This window comes from Schistocerca piceifrons, chromosome 4, assembly GCF_021461385.2.
Source record: "Schistocerca piceifrons isolate TAMUIC-IGC-003096 chromosome 4, iqSchPice1.1, whole genome shotgun sequence".
Classification (NCBI taxonomy): Eukaryota; Metazoa; Arthropoda; class Insecta; order Orthoptera; family Acrididae; genus Schistocerca; species Schistocerca piceifrons.
In genome coordinates this window covers 132023337-132045661 of record NC_060141.1, presented here as the reverse complement: position 1 = coordinate 132045661, position 22325 = coordinate 132023337, and the positions used below count along the sequence as shown (strand labels likewise).

The window sequence follows — 22325 nt, the reverse complement described above, 5'->3', positions numbered from 1 at the left end:
TATAACTCCATCCTCAGACATCCATATGACTGTATAGATAACTAACTGTGCAATACAATGAGGAAATCAAGTAGCTTACAAATAGAACCTATAGTGTGCAAATTCATTTGATGTGCATGTAAGTGTCGTGGTGCAGATGGAATACTGTGATGCCAAAGAATTTTGTAACACAGTGACCCACTTACAGTCCCAAAGGCATGCAAGTGATGACACAATTGACCTGCATACCATCTCACACATTACATCAATGTATGGTAGGACTCAGATAATGACATGTCAGTGCAGCATTGCATCAATCGCCCATGTGTGCCACTGCTGCCAGATAGCAAAACACCTTGATGCAAGGGTGCTACAAATAGGTGCCAACCAGCAGCAAAGGGATAGTAAAGAGTTCAGCAGTGGAGCTCAGTGGACCTGTGTGTCAGGACAGGAGGCTACTAGCCATGCTCTGTGGGGTCCAAGGTTTGACTCTATCTGGTGCCCAATGGAATCCAATGAAGCCTCTGCCTACAGTGCTGGCTGTGCTAAGCCAGTCACTCCAGCCTGCGGGAATGCTACACTAGCAACAGCTGTCAGCCGCCATCAAGCTAGAATTATCAATGCCTTGTCAGCTGACTGCCTTCTGGCAGCATGTATGATCTTCAGGGAAGACTGCCACTAGTACAAAGACATTGTGGATCAAGGGCATGTTGCACCCACCAGATGGTCATGTGTCCTTGTATCTGCTCTAACTTGATGAATAATAATGAGTTTTCCTGAAATTTATAATTCTCAGAAGATGATGCAAAATGGGGGAAATAATCCAAGAAACATAAAGAGATCCACTAATTATGAAGAGAAGCTGTGTGTCGAAAACAAATTCCTTTTACTTAGCAATTCTCTTATGAAAAATCATCAAAGTCCCGAACTGTAAAATTGATGTTCCACCTGGAATTAGGCTACATCAGATGACTAAACACCTGAAAAACATTTTGGGTACCAAACAAAATGCAAAGGAAGGTGAAACCATGGCTGGCAACGAAATATATAAGGGTGTTTTTGTGCATGTGGGGACGAATTCTCTTCGCAGCTGCAGTGAAAGTGAGCTGATCAGTGAAACAAGAAACATAATCAGAACAGCCAAAAATACCTATTCTGTATCCAAGATAGTGATAAGTGGAATTTTACACAGAAGATCAGTGAGTGATAGCTACATAGACAGGATAAATGACCGAGTGCGAAATCAGTGTGGTACTTTAGGGGCAGTATTTTTAGATCTTAATAAGTTTGTCATCAATAAGTGTCTAGGACAAGGGACTTCATCTAAATAGGTTAGGATCAAAACCTTGCAGTAAAGTGTTGGCAGATGTGTGTGCTTTTTTTTATATATATATATATATATATATATATATATATATATATATATATATATATATATATATATATAAAAAAAGGGGAAACTGACTTTTAGTAAAGGGAATGATAATTTAAATAAGACTACAAAAAATATTACAAGTATTTCCGCCAGTAAAACAGATCTACTGGTACTAGAAAAAAAATGAAAACTGAAGTCAGAAAGCAAAGCAAAGCAAAGGTAAGTGCTCAACCAAGTAATTCAGAAAAAATGGTTCATAATTTGATGCTGTTCCATCAGAATGTTCAGTCTCTGTGCAATAAATTAATAGAATTGGGACTAATGCTTTCAAATGAATTAAATGGTGCTTCTGTGCTATATCTTAATGAGCACTGGTTAAGAGAGGATATTTTACAAACAGGGAACATAACAAACTATGAATTGGCAGCCTACACTTGTAGAAAGCATCTTCAATGTGGTGGAAATTGCATCTTCACCAGAAAAGGAATAGCTTACAAAAATACGGAACAGCTAAAGACACTAAATAGGGAAAAGGATTTTGAAATATCATCCATAGAATTACCTTTACACAGAACAACTGTAGTATGCCTTTACAGATCTCCTAATGGAGACATAAAAAACTTTCTTCAACCCATGGAAGAAACATTAATTCTAACTGTAAAAAATAAACAAAAACTACTCATATGCCGTGATTTCACTATAGACTTTAGCAAAAGCCATAAAAGAAGAACAGAACTATTGAATTTCTTATTACTTTCTTATAACTTGAAAATCACAATATGTTCGCCAACAGAAGAAACTTGCTGTACAAAATCTACAACAGATCAAATAATAATTAACTCTAATCAACAACATTACAAAGCAGAAATAATAAAGACTGGACTTGGAGACCACTGTGGACAAACCATGAGTTTCAGTATTGAATGTGTTAAGGCCAACAAACTGACAAGTACATATGAGACCAGATCTTACAATGATCAGAATATTGAGTTATTTCGAAATCTTTTAAAAAAAGAATCGTGGGAGCAAATTTATGGTGCTGGAAATATATCTGACAAACTTAATAAACAAACCCGTGTGGGGTTGTTGGTACCCCCATCGGGCGCCTCCCCGGGTGGCGGATAGGGGAAAGCTTCCTAGATATAGGTGGTACTGGGGAAATGAAATACCCAGGGCGGACCAAAAACCAATAAACCCAGTGGTGTCTGTTCAGCATTTGGCGGCTAGTGGTCAGCGTCTGTTCCTCTAGTTGAGGCGGCTGCACAAAATCTTCTCGAACTCAAAAATTGAGTCGTATACCTGTGGTCTCAACAGAGATCACCACAAAAACTAAAATTCAACTTGAACGCATGATGGAAAAGACGACCACAGAGTCACTACCCCAGGCACCAGTCGATTGACTGGATTCACGTGATCATCGGATTCTGGGGGATCAGGGACACCATGCGGAGAAGAATCGGAGCTTCTCAAAAACTCGTCACACTCTCAAAACGAAACGTAAAAATTTTATTGGTACAATTAATGTGAACACCCTCACTAAAACAGGCAAATTAAAGCAACTCACCAACGCAATGGGAAAATTTAACCTGAAAATCACTGCACTGCAAGAGACAAGATTCACAGATGAAGGACACTTTAACACAGAGAATTACAGGATCTACAAGGGCAAACCTGCCATAAAAGTAAGAGACAAACTTCCACTTTTCGGAACAGGATTCGCCGTACACACTTCCGTACTCGACTCAGTTATTGACTTCATGTCTCCCAATGAAAGAGTCTCCCTGTTATCAGTAAAATCAGCTAATAAAGCATACACTCTGATCAATGTGCATGCCCCCACAAATCGCCACAATAAAATCTACCCTGAAACAGTGGACAATTTCTGGGAAACACTAGAAGAAACAACAAATAAAGTACCTAGGCACCATGTGAAAATCTTAGTAGGCGATTTTAATGCACAATTAGGGAAGGAAAAAAAATTCAGAGATACCACTGGACCCCACACCAAACACAAATGTACCAACAAGAATGTTGAAAAACTAATCGACTTCTGCAGAAACTTTGGACTTAAAATATTGAGTACCCAGTTTCAAAAACCTGCACATAAATTAACCACATGGAGATCACCCAGTCTTAGACACGGTGAATACCAAATAGACCATGTCGCAATTTCCAAAGAAAACATAAAAGAAATTCAAAACATCAGAACCCACAAAGGTGTCTTTGAATCAGATCATCATCTTCTCCAAATAAAAACAAAATTCCAACCCAACAGAATGCTAAAAAGGCCACCCAAAAGTACCAAACCAGATCCGGAATATCTGCAACTGAACAAAGAAAAAATCATCATGCAGATTAATCAGGAAAAATCAACCGACTGGAAGAAACTAACAGAGAAAATTCAGGAAGCCCTCAAATTAGGACAACCCCCTCGCATCAGAAAACATCGCTGGTGGAATGCAACCTGTGATGAGGCAGTTGACAACCGAATAACTGCATGGAAAAAATTTAGCAGTCACAAAACTGAAGAAAACTGGGAGAACTTTCTTAAAACCCAAAAACAGACGTCAAAAATAATTAGAAAAGAAAAACGGGGATATGACAACAACAGACTCTCTGAAATCCAGCAGGATTTCATCAAAAATAATACAAGAAATTTTTATAAGACTTTCAGAGAAAACTTACAGGGATACCAAGCGCCTAGCTTGTGCTTCAAGAAACCCGATGGCTCTTTGGAAAAATAACTGCAAAATCTTAGCCCAATATTTCAGTTCCCTCCTCAACTGCGAACCACCCCAAGAAAAACTTGTCTTCTCTTCTCCAGTATTCACACACCCAGACTCACATGCCCTGGATCTTGAAGAAATTATGGAGATAGTCAAGCAGTTGAAAAATAACAAAGCACCAGGAGAAGATGGGATCATTGCTGAGTTCTGGAAACTAAATGATCCTATACTTATGCAGAAATTACACCATATAATATCAGACATATGGATAACGGAGCAGATACCAGAGGACTGGAAATGCGCTCTAATTCACCCGCTACACAAAAAGGGCGACAAGACAGACATGAACAATTACAGAGGAATTTCCCTGCTCCCAGTCGCTTACAAAATCCTTTCCAAAGCGCTTTTAAACAGGATAGAATCCCAAGCAGATACACTAATTGGTGAATACAAGGCCGGATTCAGAAAAGGACGGTCATTTGCGGAACAGATCTGGTGCTTAAAGACAATATTACAAATGAGGAAATGCAGAAACACAGTAGTTACATTCATCGACTTCAGGAAAGCATATGATTCAGTGGACCGTGGAACCCTGTTTAAAATCATGGAAGAATTTGGGATCGACCGAAAGACATGAAAAATCACAGAACAGACACTTACAGGAACAACGGCCAAAGTGAAATTCATGGGCGAAGTATCAGAACCCTTCGAAATCAAATCTGGAGTCCGACAGGGGCACGGACTATCCCCAATCCTTTTCAATATTGTTCTAGAAAAGATAATCAGGGAATGGGAACCTCATGTAAAGGGTATCCAAATTGGTATCAAGAAAGAGAACCGAATTAAAGTCAAGTGCCTTGCTTTCGCTGACGATATTGCAATTATCACCAATAACAGAACAGAAGCGATTCACGCAGTGGAAAAACTACATGAAATTTCACAAAAAACCGGACTACAGATATCTTATGAAAAAACCCAATATATGGAAAGGCAGCCAGAAAATAAATCCCCTTTAATAACAAAATATGGTAAAATTGCACAAGTCTGCCATTTTAAATACCTCGGTGAAACTATACAGTCCTCAGGATTAAACCGAATTGCCAATGAACAAAGAATCACCAAGCTCCAGAAAGCCTACAAGCTAACATGGACGCATTACAACAAGAAGTGCATTTCGACAGATGCAAAATTAAGGCACTATACAACAGTGATTCTTCCAGAAGCAATGTATGCAGCTGAAACAATGGTGATTGATGGTCATTCTAAAATTAAGGAAATAGAAAAGCAGGAAAGAAAATTTCTCAGGAAGATTTACGGTCCAATCAACAAAAATGGCATTTGGATGAAGAGACCACAAAACGAGCTCTATAGAAAGATCAACATAGTAACAGATGAAATCAGAAAGTGCCGAGCCAAATTTTATACACACATCTACAGGATGGAAGACTCCAGAACAGCAAAGAAATTATTCAATATTATAACAAGGAGTAAATGTGGCATGGAATGGCTGAAAGAAGTCCAGAGGGATCTACAGCAGATCAACATAAAAAATCTTGAAGATCGCACCGAGTGCCGGCATAAAATCACAAGTGTGAAGTTTGGGGAAAGAACATCGCGTCAGCCTGGTAAAAAATGGACAGAGGGACGGAAGAAGGAGCATTCTGAGAGGATGAGGAGGTTGTTTTGGGAAGCAAAGAAGAAAAACATCCGAAGATGAAATTATGAATTCAAGTTCAATCGCTCTCCTAAAGGGGAACAATCGTTATAATAATAATAATATAAAAACAAAGATGCTGTAACTTACCAGAAAGTGTTGGTATGTTGACAGAGACAATAAAAAAACACACAAACACACACACAAATTTCAAGCTTTCGCAAGCCAAGGTTGTTTCATCAGTAAAGAGGGAAGGAGAGGGAAAGACGAAAGGATGTGGGTTTTAAGGGAGAGGGTAAGGAGTCATTCCAATCCCGGCAGTGGAAAGACTTACCTTAGGGGAAAAAAGGACAGGTATACACTCGCGCACACACACACATGTATCCATCCGCACATATACAGACACAAGCAGACATATGTAAATGCATTTACATATGGGATGGGTTCGATTCCTGGCCAGGTTGGGGATTTTCTGTACTTGGGGACTGGTTGTTTGTATTGTCCTCTTCATTTCATCCTCATCATCACTCATCACAGTGGCTAGATTGGATTGTGTAAAAAACTTTGGAATGTGTAAAAATTGGGTCATTGTAAGGGTGCTGATGACCACGCAATTGAGTGCCCCCACTAACCAAACATCATCATCAGTTTTCACTTGAGTAAGCACCAGCCACGAGAGCCTACATACAATTAATGCGGGGGTAGTTTGATAACATATCAGGACAAGTAGGTAAATTGATTTTCAGAAGATTTATTCACAGTTACAATTGTTTCATTGCCAGGGGAATAGTCCATAGTGTAAACACTGTACATGGTCGTGCTTGGTTTTCAGCACACGCTTGACAAATGCATAGCATTAAGTAAGAGTGGCTTGTGTATTTGCTATCCCCCAGTGCCCCTATGCAACAGTGACAAAACCTGCAATTGGAGGGACCAGAGAATGACCATTTTGGTGTTAGTCTGGTTTTGCAGTTATGATTTTATTATTGACAACAAATGTATTTGTACAAGGCAAGCCTGCAATGCTGAGTCATTGGGAATTTTTTTGTCAGTCTTTTTTGTACACTTTATGTTACATGAGGACAGCATCATGCTCCATGAATATTACTATGGTTTGTGCTGTACTGGGAAATCATCTTTTACTGAGATAAGATCCTTGTCTAGATGTGAGCAGACTGTATACTTTAGAATTCATCTTTCATTCTGTAGTGGAATGCACACTGTGCCGATACATCATGGCAGACTAAAACTATGTACCAGATCAGGATTCAAACATCGAATTTTGCCTGTGCAGGCAATGCTCTTAAGGACAGGACTATCCAGGCACAACTCAGGACCTGCCCTTCCAGCTTCAATACTGCCTGTATCTCTTTTCTGTTTTCCAAACTTCAAAGAAGCTCTCCTGTTACTTGCCGGACTATCACTCCATAAAATATTTTCTATTCCCAAGAAAGTTATGATACTGAATCATAATGTGTGTTCCTTAGCTCTACAGCAGACTGATGTCAGCAGTAAAGATCTGTAGTTATGTGCATTTCCATGATGGCTTGCCTTGAAAATGGAAATGACTTGCATCTTTAACCAACTACATGGCAAACTTATTGGTCCATTCACCTAAAGGATCTCCTCTGCATCTTCAAATGGTGATATTGACTATCTATGGAAGACCCCAGGAATACCTCATCATTATTGTGGGGAAGATGAAATGTACAGGTACCAACAGTCTTTAGCATGCTCTGCTGAAAAGCTACCTTCAAGAACCTTAGCAATATTTACTACATCAAGCAACAGAGATTGTTATATCAATCAAATAGGCTGTATTAGAAATATCTTTGCTTGATTTGATTGGGTTATAGCTGCAAATGAAATGATGGTAAGTAAGTGGGAAGTTGCCAACAAACAAGTGTGTTAATGTCACTTTTGGTTTTTACCTTGGCCTCTGTAACTTTACCTATAAATAAGTCCATTCATTTTCATCAGCATACTTTTCCCATTTGCTTCAACCTTGCTTAACATGATTCCATTCTCAGTATTGTTCCATTTTCAGTTAAACATTTCAGCAGCGCACACCTCTCTCTTAAAGACTTAATAATCTAGAAAAAGGCTCTAATAGTGTATTGACACTGAAGGATGTCAGTTGTTTGTTCAAAAATGTTTGCATTTTTGATTATATAATTTATATTTTGTAAGTCATTTGAACTAATAGTTACCTTAATAGATTGGAAAGTTGTTCTTGTCAAATGTGTGTAATTATGTGCAGACATATCCTCTGTAAGTACTGTATTTTTGTGCTATCACTACTTTCCTTTTTATTTTCTTTCAGTCAAGAGCTGGACTTTCATTGCTTGCATACTGTTACTTCTATACTCAAGATTTTGTAAATGCTGCAGATTGCTATGAGCAGCTGACAGCTCTTGTCCCTGAAGAAACAGAGTACAAATTGTACTATGCTCAGTCTCTGTATCAGGCCTGTCTGTATGAGGAGGCTATGAAAGTTACAACTCAGATAGATGATCCAGCATATACCACCAAGGTAGACACATGTGCTTCAATTAATCTACAATGTGGTTTAAAATTGTGTTCAGTGTAGCATTTAGACACATTTGTAAGTGCTGTAGGGCTGATGTAAAAATTGCATTAGTTTTAAATTTGATCAGTTTTTACATATTTTTATTCTTTGCACAGTAAACAATATTGAACGAACCACTCATAGTTAAATTTCCACAATAAATATTTCTTGTTCTGTTTCTTCTCAGTACTCAACAATTATGGTACTTTAAGACAGTGGACCTCCCGAAGTGCCTTAGCCACAGATAATTGTGACCAGACATGGTTTATTTTGTCCAGTTCTATGAATCCTTCTTGTGGTCATGGTTGGATTATGACTGCAGGCACATAAATCAGCAAGACTTACACAACAAAACATCAAGTATAATGTCTATATTAAGGGAATTGAGCTGACAACAGGTCCCTATAAAAATGGTTCTGTGACCAATCTCTGTGCCAAGGCTGATAAGCCACAAGTATTTACATGACAGCAGACATGCAATGTCTTCTTTGATCCACAGTCATGAACATTCTGTCTGGTTGATTACCTCCCCATGCAAATTGCTTTCATAAATCACTTGAAATGCATGAGGCTTACCGGATCTGTAGGAAGCAAGACACAGTACTGTGTATCAAATCTTGGTGGAAACCAACTGCCATCCCGGATACTCATGAGACTCAGTTATTTAGATGTACTTCAATATAAGACCAGAAATATTCTTGACTGAATTTCCAAATTAAATGTGTACAGCACTTTAAATGAGTACAAAAATTGTATGCGGGGTGTCGCAAAAGAAAATGTATGAAACAACACTGTGGGTATTTTTTTTAAATTGATCACCAGAGGGCTGAGCACAATTATCCCACTGTTTTACGCGCTAAAGGATTCCCAGTTCCCAGAATTCTTGTGGCTGTCACAGGAGTCGGTCTTGCACTGTACCTTCAGTTTGTCACTCAAGTTTAAGCACTTCCCTTTGAGATGTTTTTTTTAATGAACCAAACATGTGGAAGTCAGAGGGTGACATGTCCAGGTTGTAGGGCAGTTGCTCAAGCTTCTCCCCCATGAACTTCACCATTACTCTTCATGTGCATGGAGATATGTGGGCACACATTATTGTGGAGTAAAATCACTCCCTCTGTGAGCTGGCCAGACTGTTCGCTCTTGATGGACTTGCATAGGCTACGGAGTGTCTCACAGTACATGTCCCTATTAACGGCCTATACTTTGAATAGTATTAGACATCGAAAAACATGATGAGCAGCACCTTACCTGCTGAGGTCACAGCTTTGATTTTTTAAAGCAACGTGGCACATGCATCCAACTGTACTGGACACCACATTGACATTCCTAGATGTCTTACTACATTCTCCCAAAGTAACTAAAGCAGATTTCAACTGGTTTCGTTGTTACAATGTTTTGTGCCTTTTCATTTGAACACTCCTTATATGTCAGTATCAACTGATGGGTATAAACAAGGGGACAAACATTTCTGCTGTATATATTGCTCCAGCCACGCTCTCAGTACTTACTTACCAAATGAATTCACCATCCATTATGCATGCAGTTCTGAAGGAATTCTACTGGGTACTAGGGCACACAGAATTCAGAACAGTGAACTGACTAGTGCAACAGCGAAGAAGGTCTACACAATACCTACAGCAAAACAATGTGTCATTCTAGTGCCTTACTGCTGAGACAAGAGGCCATGGGTCTGTGAGAGAATGAGTGAGTGTAAATGAAGGAAACAATTTACAGTTGGCAATGTCTGCTAACTGGCTGCGGCATAGTTCCTCACAGAAGTGACTTGGAAGTGCTGCTAAAGTATCTCTAGGTTAAGCACGGCTCTTTGACACTTGGATTTCTTCCTCAATAAACAACTTACCATTGTGCAGTTGTGGAATATGACCATCACACGCATGTGCATGTGTGCTCCCCCCCCCCCCCCCCCCCCCCCCCCTCCCACACCCACCCACCCACCCACAAACACACACACACACACACACACACACACACACACACACACACACACACACACACAGAGAGAGAGAGAGAGAGAAAGAGAGACGGAGAGAGAGAGAGAGAGAGAGAGAGAGAGAGAGTGAGTGTGAGCTATATTGTTGTGACACTGTGATTCAGCCAGGTTGCAATACAGTAGCGCACAAGCTTTTGTGCACTGAAGAACAAAAAATTGAAAACTGCCCTACTTTATCTGGCCTGCTTGACAGAACTTCATTAGTACACCAAAGCACTACATAATAAGGCTGGTGCAAAATTAGTATGACCAGGATCATGCAGATTGTGATGAGCAGTACTAAGTCTATCCAAAATATCCAATAGCAGTTCATTGGAAAGTGCAGAGATTGTCACCAGCAATACAAACAAGTGTAATTGAGGCTCTGCAAATATGGGAGTATCTGACACACGGAGAAGAGAGGGCAGTCCCAAAGTCAACAGTGAAGTGCCTGCCCATCACCTCTAGGAGCTTCCAATTTTATGCTACATGTGGAGGGATGTGTGTGTGTGTGTGTGGGGCGGGGGGGGGGGGGGGGGGGGGGGGAGATAGTGGCCAAAGATGTGCCACATAGTACTCGTATGTGATAGTTTACTGTCTTAGAGGAGGGACAATGGATCATCTGATACCAGCAGGAGGCAGTGATAGCAGTGTCAGCAATTGCAGGCTGCAACAGTGACAGCTTTGGCAACATGAGTAGTCACATTGGTGGGAGCAGTCAGGTCTGGGGTGTCGGAGGCATCCAGAGCTGCCAAGGCAGTGGAAGATGCAGCATCAAATAGGGGCATTGAACATAATAGCAGCACTGGTGCTCTGGCATCTTTGTTGGATGCTGCCTCAAATGTGAATAGCCAGGCAGTATAGGCCATCTGCAAGCCAGTGGGAGTAGTTGGCAGTTGGACTGGAGTTGCATGGATTGGCCAATGGGTCACAGCTTAATCGGGAGCTGCACCAACCCATCTGCCTCAAAAGAAACAATTTCTGCCTTTCTACAAATAAACCAAATCACAAATCACCGTTATACTTTTATCCAACATAATCCTTTCAACTTGTAATCATACTTTCTAACAAATTCTTCAAACAATTTTTCTGTGACATGGTTTTGTGCAACTGCTCTGTACATAACTGCAATAGCAACTCTCTGCATACTAACTGTGAACTTGACCAATAGCACTTAGGCATTGTTGATGGTACATAGCAAGACAGTGCCTCCACCAGAGAAAAGGCACATTCAGTTAAGAAAATTCCTGAAGCTAGTAATGAGTAAGGAGTATAGTATCACTACATTGTAACATCAAACAGCAGTACTCCTTGCAAATGGTTCAAGCATTACTAGGGTGTGGAGTCCTGCTGTAGAATCAATATGAGTACACACCTCCTCACACACACTAGCCCTCATTAACAAAAGACTGTCCTTGAAGTATTCAAGCAACATTTTGTGAAAGAACTGCAGATGTTGTGATTCATTAAGATTTAATTCAGGGTATGGACCAATGAGTAGATTATCAGTGATGCAACACCTTACATAAACTGAAAAACAAGGTTGAAATGTGTCATCCACAGTAGTTTATGAATTTCTACTGAGATATGTATGATAGTTATAATATTTTTTGATTCCATCAGTGGTAAACTGATCATCAGGAAACCAAATTTCTAAAATCAGTACATCCTTGGCACTTATAAATTCACAAAATTCCCTATAGCTGATATGATCTCCTGTACTGTGTGCCACATTTAATTTTCTGGATTCATCAGTTGTGTAGAAACCAAGGAAGATGCTTATGATTACTGGACTTGCATTTGGGAGGAATAGGATTGAAACCCTCATTTGCTCATGCAGATTTATGTTTTTCATGGCTTCCATAAATCAGTTAAGGTTAATTTCAGAGTACTTCCTTTCAAAAGGATACAGCTAACTTCTGTTCCTATCCGTGTCTTGTTTAAGGTTGTGTTCTTTCTCTAATTATCTCCTAATTGTGTCTTACAGGACGTTGTCCAGTCTTATCCCCCTTTTTCTTCTTATATGACATGGAAAATGGGAGGAAAACCACATTCACAAAGTGTGTTGAGGCCCTTCAAAGACATTGTTCCATGAGAAGTTTTTCATTCAGGAATCTGGACTAGGCATTCTCAAACAAAATCCCTCCCATTTAAACTGCAGTGACTGTAAACAGACACTGTGTAAGCAAACACTCCATGTTTAAATACTCATGGACTGACAGCATAGAATATGAAATGCATTGTAAATTTTTCCAACCCACGTACAAATCAAACAATCTGAAATGGCAAGGCCCATCACTCCATCCATTTAGTGATGTGCGTATCTCTCCATAAGTGATCTGTGAATTCATTTGGCCAGCTTTGCACTACCGTAGGTATCAAATAGCTGTACTTCAGAGACCATTGAGAATATGACAGATGTTCTGTAACGAGTTTGCTTCGGAATGAATCATCCTTTGTTGTAAGTACTGAAAGTATTGAAGATAGTCATAGGATAAAAGTACATAGAATTTAAGCTCAAAAAGTTTGGCAGTTCTGAATAAATAACTAGACTGCCAGAAAAAGTAAAAATTCATTATACATCAGTGAAAGTAACGGGAATTGTGCGTGGGATCCACACACCTCTTGCAGACATCTCTTTAAGCAGCTGAGAATATTAACCCCAGTACATTTATGCACTTATGAAATTTGTTATCAACAATTCATCCGAGTTTGAGAATAACAGAGATACTCACAAGTACAACACTAGAAGGAAAAATTTTGTGCATTACCATTTAATGAATTTAACTCTTGCACAGAAGGAATATGCAGCTGTAAAACTTTTTAAAAAATCTACCTATGGAAATTAAAGTCTGACAGGTAGCAGAAGTGTTCTCAAATGTAGATTAAGTAAGTTTCTCCTTAACAACACCTTCTGTACCATAGAGGAATTCTTGGATATAAGGGTAATCAGTCAGTTTGGTAGAAAACAATTATAAATGGCCAGTGTGTATAGTTACATTCCACATCGTAACATTTATGGTGAAGATCATCAATGGGACTAGTAACTAACTGAACATGGCATATGGACAGAAGATCTCTTGCCTAATCATGTATAAGGTCATATTAAAAAATTTTAATGATCATCATGATCACATTTTACTGTTCTAATAACAGATTTGACCATCTTATTTTTGTATCCAGATTACACTCTTGCCTAGTCCCACCCTCATATACATACTAGCTTTCATGTGTTGTCATGTTGTTGCTGTCAGTGAGAAGAAACATAAAACATGAGTTGGTCTAGAGTTACCAATTAACACCATTGGCAAAATAGCTATGGAAAAACATAAATAGAGAGAAAATTTTCTTATTATTATTTCCTTTTGACTACTGCTCAGGGGAAAAGTAGCAATTTTGTTAATGTATGAGAGATAGCCATAATGTTTAATTATCTGATCAAAAATAAAGCTGTGTAAATAATTTTTTATTTTTTTATGGTACATGCCTGCATTTGTGGTATACATTGAAATCGCCACACCACAGCCCTGTAGCATGCTGCTAGAAGAAACTATACAAAATGGCACAGTCAGTTGATAAAGTGGAGTATCATACAGTAAGTGGTTTCTTGCATTTGAATGGGAACAACATTACAAAAATTCATGGTGAGTTGGTGTAAGTGTATGACAACAATGCTCCATTATATGACACAGTGGGTACGTGGTGCAGTTACTTCCAGTGTGGTCAGCAAAATGTAAATGACAAATAATGAAGAGACAAACCATCTCTGTGTGAAGTACTGAAGTACTTGGAACGGGAAGCGAAGTGGAGGTCTTGGTGCTTGAAGACTAGCATATCACAATCGAGGCGATAGTGGGAAAAGTTAAAATCACTTATGAATCAGTTTTTGACACCTTACACAACATTTTGAACATGACAAAAGTCACTGCCACCTGAATTCTGCAACTGCTTGCACCTGTTACAAAAGTCCGTCAAACTAAACTAGCAGCAGAAATATTGCTGCTCTGTCAGGTCAGTCCAGTCCAGATGATGTCTCTAGCCACCTAACCACCATAAACGAATTCTGGGTGTATGATTATGATCCATAGACAAAGGAGAAAAGCAAGCAGTGGGAACATATGGATTCAGCACTGTTGAAAAAGAGATCCAACCCCATCTGGCAGGGTTATCCTGAATGTTTTTCTGGGACTGATATGATGTGATGCTAAAGAACTGTGCTCATAAGTGGCCCAGGAACATGCTACTGAAATCTGACAAGGTTATAGCAGGTTGTCAAAATGAAGTGTCACAAGAAGCTGTCCAAGGACAATACCCTGGCTCATTCTGGAAAGGACACAATCACACAAGCTGCTTCTTTTGGCTATCAAATATTACCTCATTCCCATATTCTCCTGACATTTTCTGCAATGACTTCTTCCTCTTTTCTCTGATGAGGAAAGGGTTGCATGGTAAGCATCTTCAGAACAACAATGGAGTGATTTTCGAGGTGGAATATCTACGAACACCCAAAATACAGAATTCTGCAGCCAAGTTATCCATAGTTGGAAACATGTTTTATTGAATGGCAAAGTTTGATCCATGTACTGATTAATATCAATAAGTTGTGAGTGTGCCAAAGACATTGTTTCTCTGTGACTGGGTGATGGATACTGTGGCACTCCGGCAGGGAACACACATAGAGGCAGCAAAGTGAACTTGATGCTGAGCACATCTGCACCTACCCTCACTCTGTCTGTATTCTTTGTATTTATTGCTTGGTCTCAGCTGCTAAGCAATAGGTTGTGCTTCAGATAGATTGCAACAGGTGCTTATGCCACAAGTGGGATGGGATTGTGGTTGGAGTTCGTATGAGTGGAGTCGATGGCCATAGTTAAGCAGTAGCTGTAATCATTTTCTGGGAGTGGTTAATGGCCAATCAACAGGAGATGACCAACAAGCGAGACTCAGACCCTTGGCCTCAATTTACAGAGATATGCATGTGGGTGTTTGGGATGCCATGTGGCAATTAGTGAAGTGCATTTATTTTCACCAGAGGTATTATATGAATTTCACCAACACATTGGAATTCCATTGAATCTGGTGAGCCTTAATTTTACAGAACTGTATTTTAGTTGTGAATGATTTGTCAGAGGCCCATTTTCTTTGTATTGCTCTTGACCAGGCTTTAGGAGAGTTAAAAAATAAAATTAAGTAAATGTTACTGTTATGTTGAAAAGGTGTGCCCATTGACCTCATGTGACACCATGCCAGTTAAATTCAAATTCTAGGATTGACAGTGCTAGAAGTCATTAATATGTTTTCACATTGATATTTAATGTCCTAAGAACAATTGTGTTATTAACCTTTTCCCCATGGCTTCGCTTGCATACATGTACTTCACATATATTGCACAATCTTCTTTTCCATCCCCTCTTTGTCGATCTCCTCTCTCTCCCCTCCCTCTGTCCATCTCCACCTGCCTCCTCTCTCTTCCCACCTCTTCTACCCTCTCTAAGGCCATCTCCTCCTCTCCCCTCTTTATGTCCAGCTCCTCTTCCACTCTCCTGCTGTCCATCTCCTCCCCTCCCTTCCCCTCCCCTCTCCTCTCAGTCCATATCCTACCCTTCCCCTCTCAGTCCATCTTATCTTCCCCCTATCTCTGTCCTTCTCCTCCCTACTCTCTCTCTCTCTCTCTCTCTCTCTCTCTCTCTCTCTCTCTCTCTCTGTTTCCATCTTCTACTCCCAAATCTGTCTGTTCATCTCTCTACTCAGCTGTGCCCATCAGCACTTGTAACCCCTGAGAAGGATACTACCTGCACAATATGCATGTTGGAAAGGGCCAGACTACATGTCAGGGTTGGAAGTCCCTTTTTTGCTGAGATCTCTGCTCCTATGGGGCCCAGGAGCTTTTAATACCCACAGGGCTGATTCTTATATAGCAAGCAGTACATGTACCAAGTTTGGTTGAAACCAGTCCAGTGGTTTAGGTGGTTTAGAAGGAGATGTTGGACACACACACACACACACACACACACACACACACACACACACACTCACTCACTCTATAATGATTTTATGTAAGCTGTTTTATGGTGTACTTTTTTATAAGCTCATGAGTTTTTTTAATTCTTGTGGGCCAAGTATGTCACAAGTAAGTAGTAGTTTTATATTAAGTGAATCATTTTAATATGTCACTTTTAATATACTGAGTAGTTTACATATTCAGCTGTGTGCCAAATAGTGCTTATTCCTGTAAGTGAGCATTGTGCTTACATATCAAAAGTGGGTGCAACTTGAAGACTGTAATTGTTTTTGGCACAAATTTCATTTTCAATTTTTAATAAGCATTGCATCATCTGTGTGTTTCCTTTTGTGTAACTATCTATACTGCATGTTTATAACTCTGCTTTCATATGTTGTAGGAATTTGGGCCACTAGTGAGACCACTTTTGTAACTGAAAATTATAAAAGAGTGATTTGAAATTACTATCATGAAAATTTTTCAGTGTTAAATACTGATTTTGCAGCTGTTTAACTCCATATCGAATACTATTTCTGAATTGTTTGTAGTTCATTTGTTAAGATTTAACTGACTTGTTTAAGGGTTATACCTCTGGGAAGCAAAATAAAATCTGTGACAGAATTTTTGTATTTTGTGGCCTAACAGTTTCTGTTCCCTGCTCCATGCATTGCCACCATTTCAGATTTGTAGGGAAGGAATAACATAGTCACCAAGTTTCATGGTAGTGGAATGATATGGCTATATGTTTCTATGTTTCATTGTGTGTTCTTGGTTTTTAATAGCCCTGTGTTCCATTTAAACTTTGGACCATGAACTGTTAATGTAACTGAGTAATTAAATCTTTTACAATTGGCATTTATCTGGTAGAGCTCAAAGCTACAGCTCAGCAATTTTTTGAATGCATACATCTTTAAAGCTTCTTCTATGTAAATAATGTCGTAATTACAATTTCTCCTTCATGAGTTCCATATATTTGACATAACTTTCTGTTTTTAGTCACTCATTCTATGTTGCATGATTAATGTTGCTTTTTTTATCATTGGAAAATGTGGTAGAACTTTACACTCAGTTATCATATCATTGGTTAGTTCAGCTATTCTATAGCAACATAACATGTTTAGGACTGCTGTGGTGTAGAGGTCATGAAGTGGCAGGTTGTGAAGGCAGTGGTGCTGGCTGAGAGTGACTAGGAAAACTCCACTGTAAGGTACAGCGTTTTTATTTTGCCTTGAGTTACAACATGCTGCATTGCTCTGGATACATCCTCTCTAGGCACTAGTCCACTAGCTGTGCTGAGGATGTCTGAAGGTCATGGTAGCAGGATGACCATTTGACATCTGTGTCCTGCTTTGCTGACATTGTTTGCTCCACTCAGCACCGTGTGTCTGAATTAGCACTATGTGGCCCTGAGTGAACAATACAAGCAACACGTACTTCTGCTGGACTATCATAGGCATCCATTACTACCCAATTAAAAGCTAGCTCATATGGAAGTACCAGTACTACCATGGCTGCAAACTACTACTCTCCAAGACAGCAGTTTGGTGCTACAGTGGAGCCTGGGGGAAGGCTCATCTGCACTGTAATTCTAAGTCCACGTGTATGTTCCGAGAACTGTGAGCGATCTGGTGGAGTTCACTGTCCAAACCGGCATCAGATACTGGCTGGTCCATAGAATGATGAAGACTTGCGTGGACACAGTGGTGCAGAGGGTGCTGTCAGACTGCACGTAACTGAGCTAAAATCAGAGGGTACTTATAGTGATTCATAGCACGCTTGTTGTGCCACTACACTGCTTCCAGCCATGTTCAAATCAACACTCCTTTGTCATTATGATGTGGAAATACTCCATAGGCCAGTTTGTAGCTGCAAAGGCCTTTCTACAATGTCACCACAACTGTACATCTTGGCCCAGCTGCCTTGTGATGTACAAACAGGTTCGCTTGTGAAATTACATATTGGCACCTGTGTGCCTGCTGCTTTACCTCACACACAAGTGCAATGGAGCTGTTTTTAATTCAGTAATACCTAAAATTTAGTGATAGTATTACAGTTCTTTGTTGTATGCTTATTGCTTTTTTTATCTTGGAAAAAAATGGTGGAACTCTACACTCAGTTATCATTTCATTGTGATAATACAGTTATGTTTTATAGTATGTTCATTCATTTATTTCTGGCTTATTCTGTAACATGAAAATCCATAATACTAAATTAGATGCTAGATTTTCCTTTTCATTTTTGTCAGTAGAGTAAACAAAATTTTGTACCCACTGCAAAAAAAGAACATTATTTCAAGTCCTGTAGTGTAATTTTTGTGTTTTTTGTTTTTAAGGTAAATAAATTAAAAGCTGCCATAAAATATGGAGAAGAAGATCTGGCTGGAGCAAAGGGTCTCGTGGACAGTGGTCCAGCTGATGACCCTGATACGGAAATTAACCTTGGATGTCTGCTATATAAGGTAAACTGGGTGGATTTTAATAAAATTTGTGGGTAACTTCACATGACATGTAGTGGATTAGCTTATTGGTTTTGTTGTGTGCTGTATTGTATATCACTCTTAAATTTATCTTCTTTTTTTTAGGAAGGAAGATATGAAGATGCCTTGCAAAAATTCACATCAGCAGTACAGATTTTGGGATATAATCCACACCTTTCATACAACATAGCTCTTTGCTATTACAGGCTGAAAGAATATGCTCCAGCTTTAAAGCACATTTGTAATATTTTCTACTGTACTTTGGAATTATTAGATTTTCTACAATATATTGTACTTTATTCAACTAGCCATACTTTCATATGTTTTGTGAAAGTAATCTACACTTGAAACTGATGGAAACTTTCTCCAGTTGATTTGAAGAATTGCAACCTATCTTTAAGTAAACAATCCAACCAAAGTCCAGTTCACCCAGTGTCAGAGTTCAGTCATTTATTAACAGAAGAGTAAACACTCATGAACCAAGTCTGTAATGATAAACAAACTCATGAACCAAGTCTGTAATGATAAACAAACTGATAGATTATCCAACACACATTCCCCTGCATCAGCACTGCAATAGAATTACAAATGACCCTGGGCCAGCTTATGTGCAGGATTCTGGTAGGACTGGTCTTATCAGAGTGCAGTCCTGGTGGCAAGCATCATCCAGGTAGTGACTCCACAGGACTTGCTATTATTGTTACACCAGATATTCTGTTTCCATAATGACAGTGGGTGGCGCCACTACAGCTCCTGCCACTACAGCTCCCCCTCTCCCTTTCACCCAGCAGCGACCACCAGGAGAGATGATGTAGGTGATGTGTGGTCTGAGTCACAACTAGGGGAAGACCAGGAGATCAGTGTCCAAAGGCATCACTGTGGAAGCCCACAGGGCTTGATGGAAGTTGCATGAGCCGCAGCAGGACCAGATAGTCTGCTGGAGCTAGAGAAGAAGATTGCTGATAGCCAGGATGATGGAGATGAAGTTTATTTTGATGGGCCGCAGAGGCCACAATATACGTCAAAGGCCTGTAGCAGGCAGAGATCATTCCATGGATCCAGAGTGAATAGTGTCCAAACATACAGCCCCAGAGGGGGGTCTCCACCTGGAAGAGAGAGACCTTGGTGACGACATGCACCAGTGGCAGATGCGGCTGTCTGTGAAGCTGCAGTGAGGGTGGCCACTTAGCCACCCCACCTGACAGTGTCCTTCAGTTGGAGTGGCTATGTAAGTTGCCAGAAAACTACAGGAGGCATTAGGTGCAGTTTTGGACATCATTTCCTTGTGGAGCTAGGTCTTAAAAATGTGGACAAAGCATTCCACATGGCTGTTAAAGACCAGTTGAAAGGGTACAGTATGAAGGTATTGAGTCCCTTTATGGGCCCAAAACTGTTCAGAATCATGGGAGGTGAATTCCATCTTGATATCTGAAACCAAAGTGTGTGGGCTGCCTTCAAGAGCAGAGATTATTTGCAAGGCCATGATAGTAATGGCAGACGTGCTCTGGGACATGTAGAACACAAAAGGGAAGTGAGAAAAGGAACGTCACAACATATAAGGAGCCCAAAAATGGGTCAACAAAATCTAGATGGTTAGACTTCCACACCTCTGCACCATCTGGTCAGGGAGAGAACATAGCATTGACAGACTAGGTCTGCAATTTCATAGTCAATAATAGGCCAGAACATATGTTGTTTTGCCAAACTTATCATTCAGAATATGACCCAATGGGCAGCATTCAAGAAGTGCAGCACTCATGCTTGAAGAGATGAAATCAGGACTTGGCAGTGGTCCTCATCCAAGACTCTCAACAGGACCCCATTGTTTAGTTGCAGCTGATTTCACCATGGCCATTAAGTGTGAAAACTGCAGTCAGGAGTTGTGTCTGGCCATAAGATTGCATAAAGTGTGTGAGGTGACATAATATCAGGCCCTTTCAGGTGATAGCCATGACACTGTGTGATGTTAAGGGGATATCTGAAATGGCTGAACCCAGATCTGAATCAAGCTAGAAACACACCTATTTGTGTTGGTCAAAAGCTGGGTCATGCCCCATGGGAAATTGGGACACTACATCCATATTAGTTTGTAATATTGCTGTCCAGTGATAGATAGAATAGTGGAAATTAGGCAAATATGGTGCCCAGTGCTGGAGACAATCAGTGGCCTGTTTTAGTAAGCAACGTGGAAGATGCTGAGCAACATTCAGTGGTTGGTAACAAGATGAAATTTCTGTCCATAAAGATATAATTTAAATTTCTGGACTGCATAGATGATCGCAGAAACCTCCCATTCTATTTGAAGATAGTGTTTCTGGGGGCCTGGATAAGGTCTTAGAAGCATATGCAATAGGATGGTCTGTGACATAAGAGTATTTATGGGACAGGATCATGGGTGGATGCATTGGTCTCTACTACCAGCAGTAGGCCACGTGTGTAAATTGTAATCTTTCAAAGCCTGGAAAGCTTATTGACAATGAGGTGACTATTTGACACACCCACCTTGGCATTGTAGTTGGTTCAATCAGTGAGAAAGTTCAGCTAGGTTGTCTTACCAAGAAACATTTCTGGATCTTTTACATTAATGGGTGGTCGCACGTTGTTGATTATCGTAACATAATCTTTCACTGGTTTGAGTCCATTGGCTAAGATTTTGAACCTCAAATATATCAAGGATGGTTGCAAAGGCTGCATTTAAGGCCCAGTGATGCCTGTCTCTGAAACCAGAGCTTGTGAATGTGATCATCTGGAGTTGTATCTGTAACTAAGATATTGTTAGGGTATGTGGCACAGTTTGGAATATCTTTTAATAGTGGACCCATAAAACACTGGCATATTGCAGTGGCTCAAGAGATACTGAAAGGCAATGGATTATAATGGTAGGGGTCATATGCATATCAAGTTCTGAGTAAGTTTGTGATGCTGCTTTCAAGGAATTTGAAATTATGCCTCTGTGAGGTCAGTTATACAGAGTGAGATGGCATGATCTTATTTTGCTGAGGGTTCACCTGGTGTCAGTAGGGGATAAGTTTCCACTTCGGCTTATACTTTTATATTTACTTTAAGATCACCACAAAGTTTCAAAGTAGCAGTTGGTTTGCATACTGTTACCAGTGGTGTGGCCAGTGACTATGAGGAATAAGCATTATCACATCTTCATGAGTGAGTCTGTCCAGTTCTATTTTGAGTGTATCCTTTATAGCTGGGGGCACGACGCAATCTTTGAAAAAGTATCAGTTGCGCCACCATAAGAACAATGTGAGCTTTGAAATCAGTCATCTTCCTTAACCTAGGTGAGAAGATATAAACATATGTATCACAGAGAGCCTTAGGGTGATGCAGTGCAACATCCTTCAGAACCATAAACCCAAAACTGTAGAAAGAGTCTACCCCAAAATCATTGTCCACATTGTGGTCAGAAAACATAAGAAAGTTTACTGGATGAGTGACTTTATTGTGAGAAAGTGAGTAAAATGGAAAGTTTTCCTAGCAAGGGTATGTGATGGTGTCTGTGGGAAGGAATAACTTCACTGAGAGTTCACATATGAATGCATC

General features: G+C 39.9%; 1 protein-coding gene across 3 annotated transcripts in view; it reads left to right on the top strand.

Moving 5' to 3' along the window:
- Window positions 1-22325, top strand: part of LOC124795048 (tetratricopeptide repeat protein 30A) — a 184878-nt gene that overhangs the window by 17564 nt on the left and 144989 nt on the right. For 2 of the 3 annotated variants that reach the window (XR_007016639.1, XM_047258838.1), the window contains exons 3-5: window positions 8058-8267; window positions 18627-18752; window positions 18876-19011. Coding sequence is in view for 2 of the 3 variants with exons in the window: in XM_047258838.1 (XP_047114794.1) it covers window positions 8058-8267; window positions 18627-18752; window positions 18876-19011 (472 nt within the window). In the remaining variant the exon portion in view is untranslated. Of the gene's footprint in view, window positions 1-6302; window positions 7448-8057; window positions 8268-18626; window positions 18753-18875; window positions 19012-22325 lie in introns of those variants that run through there. The other variant, XM_047258839.1, reaches the window with a different exon arrangement.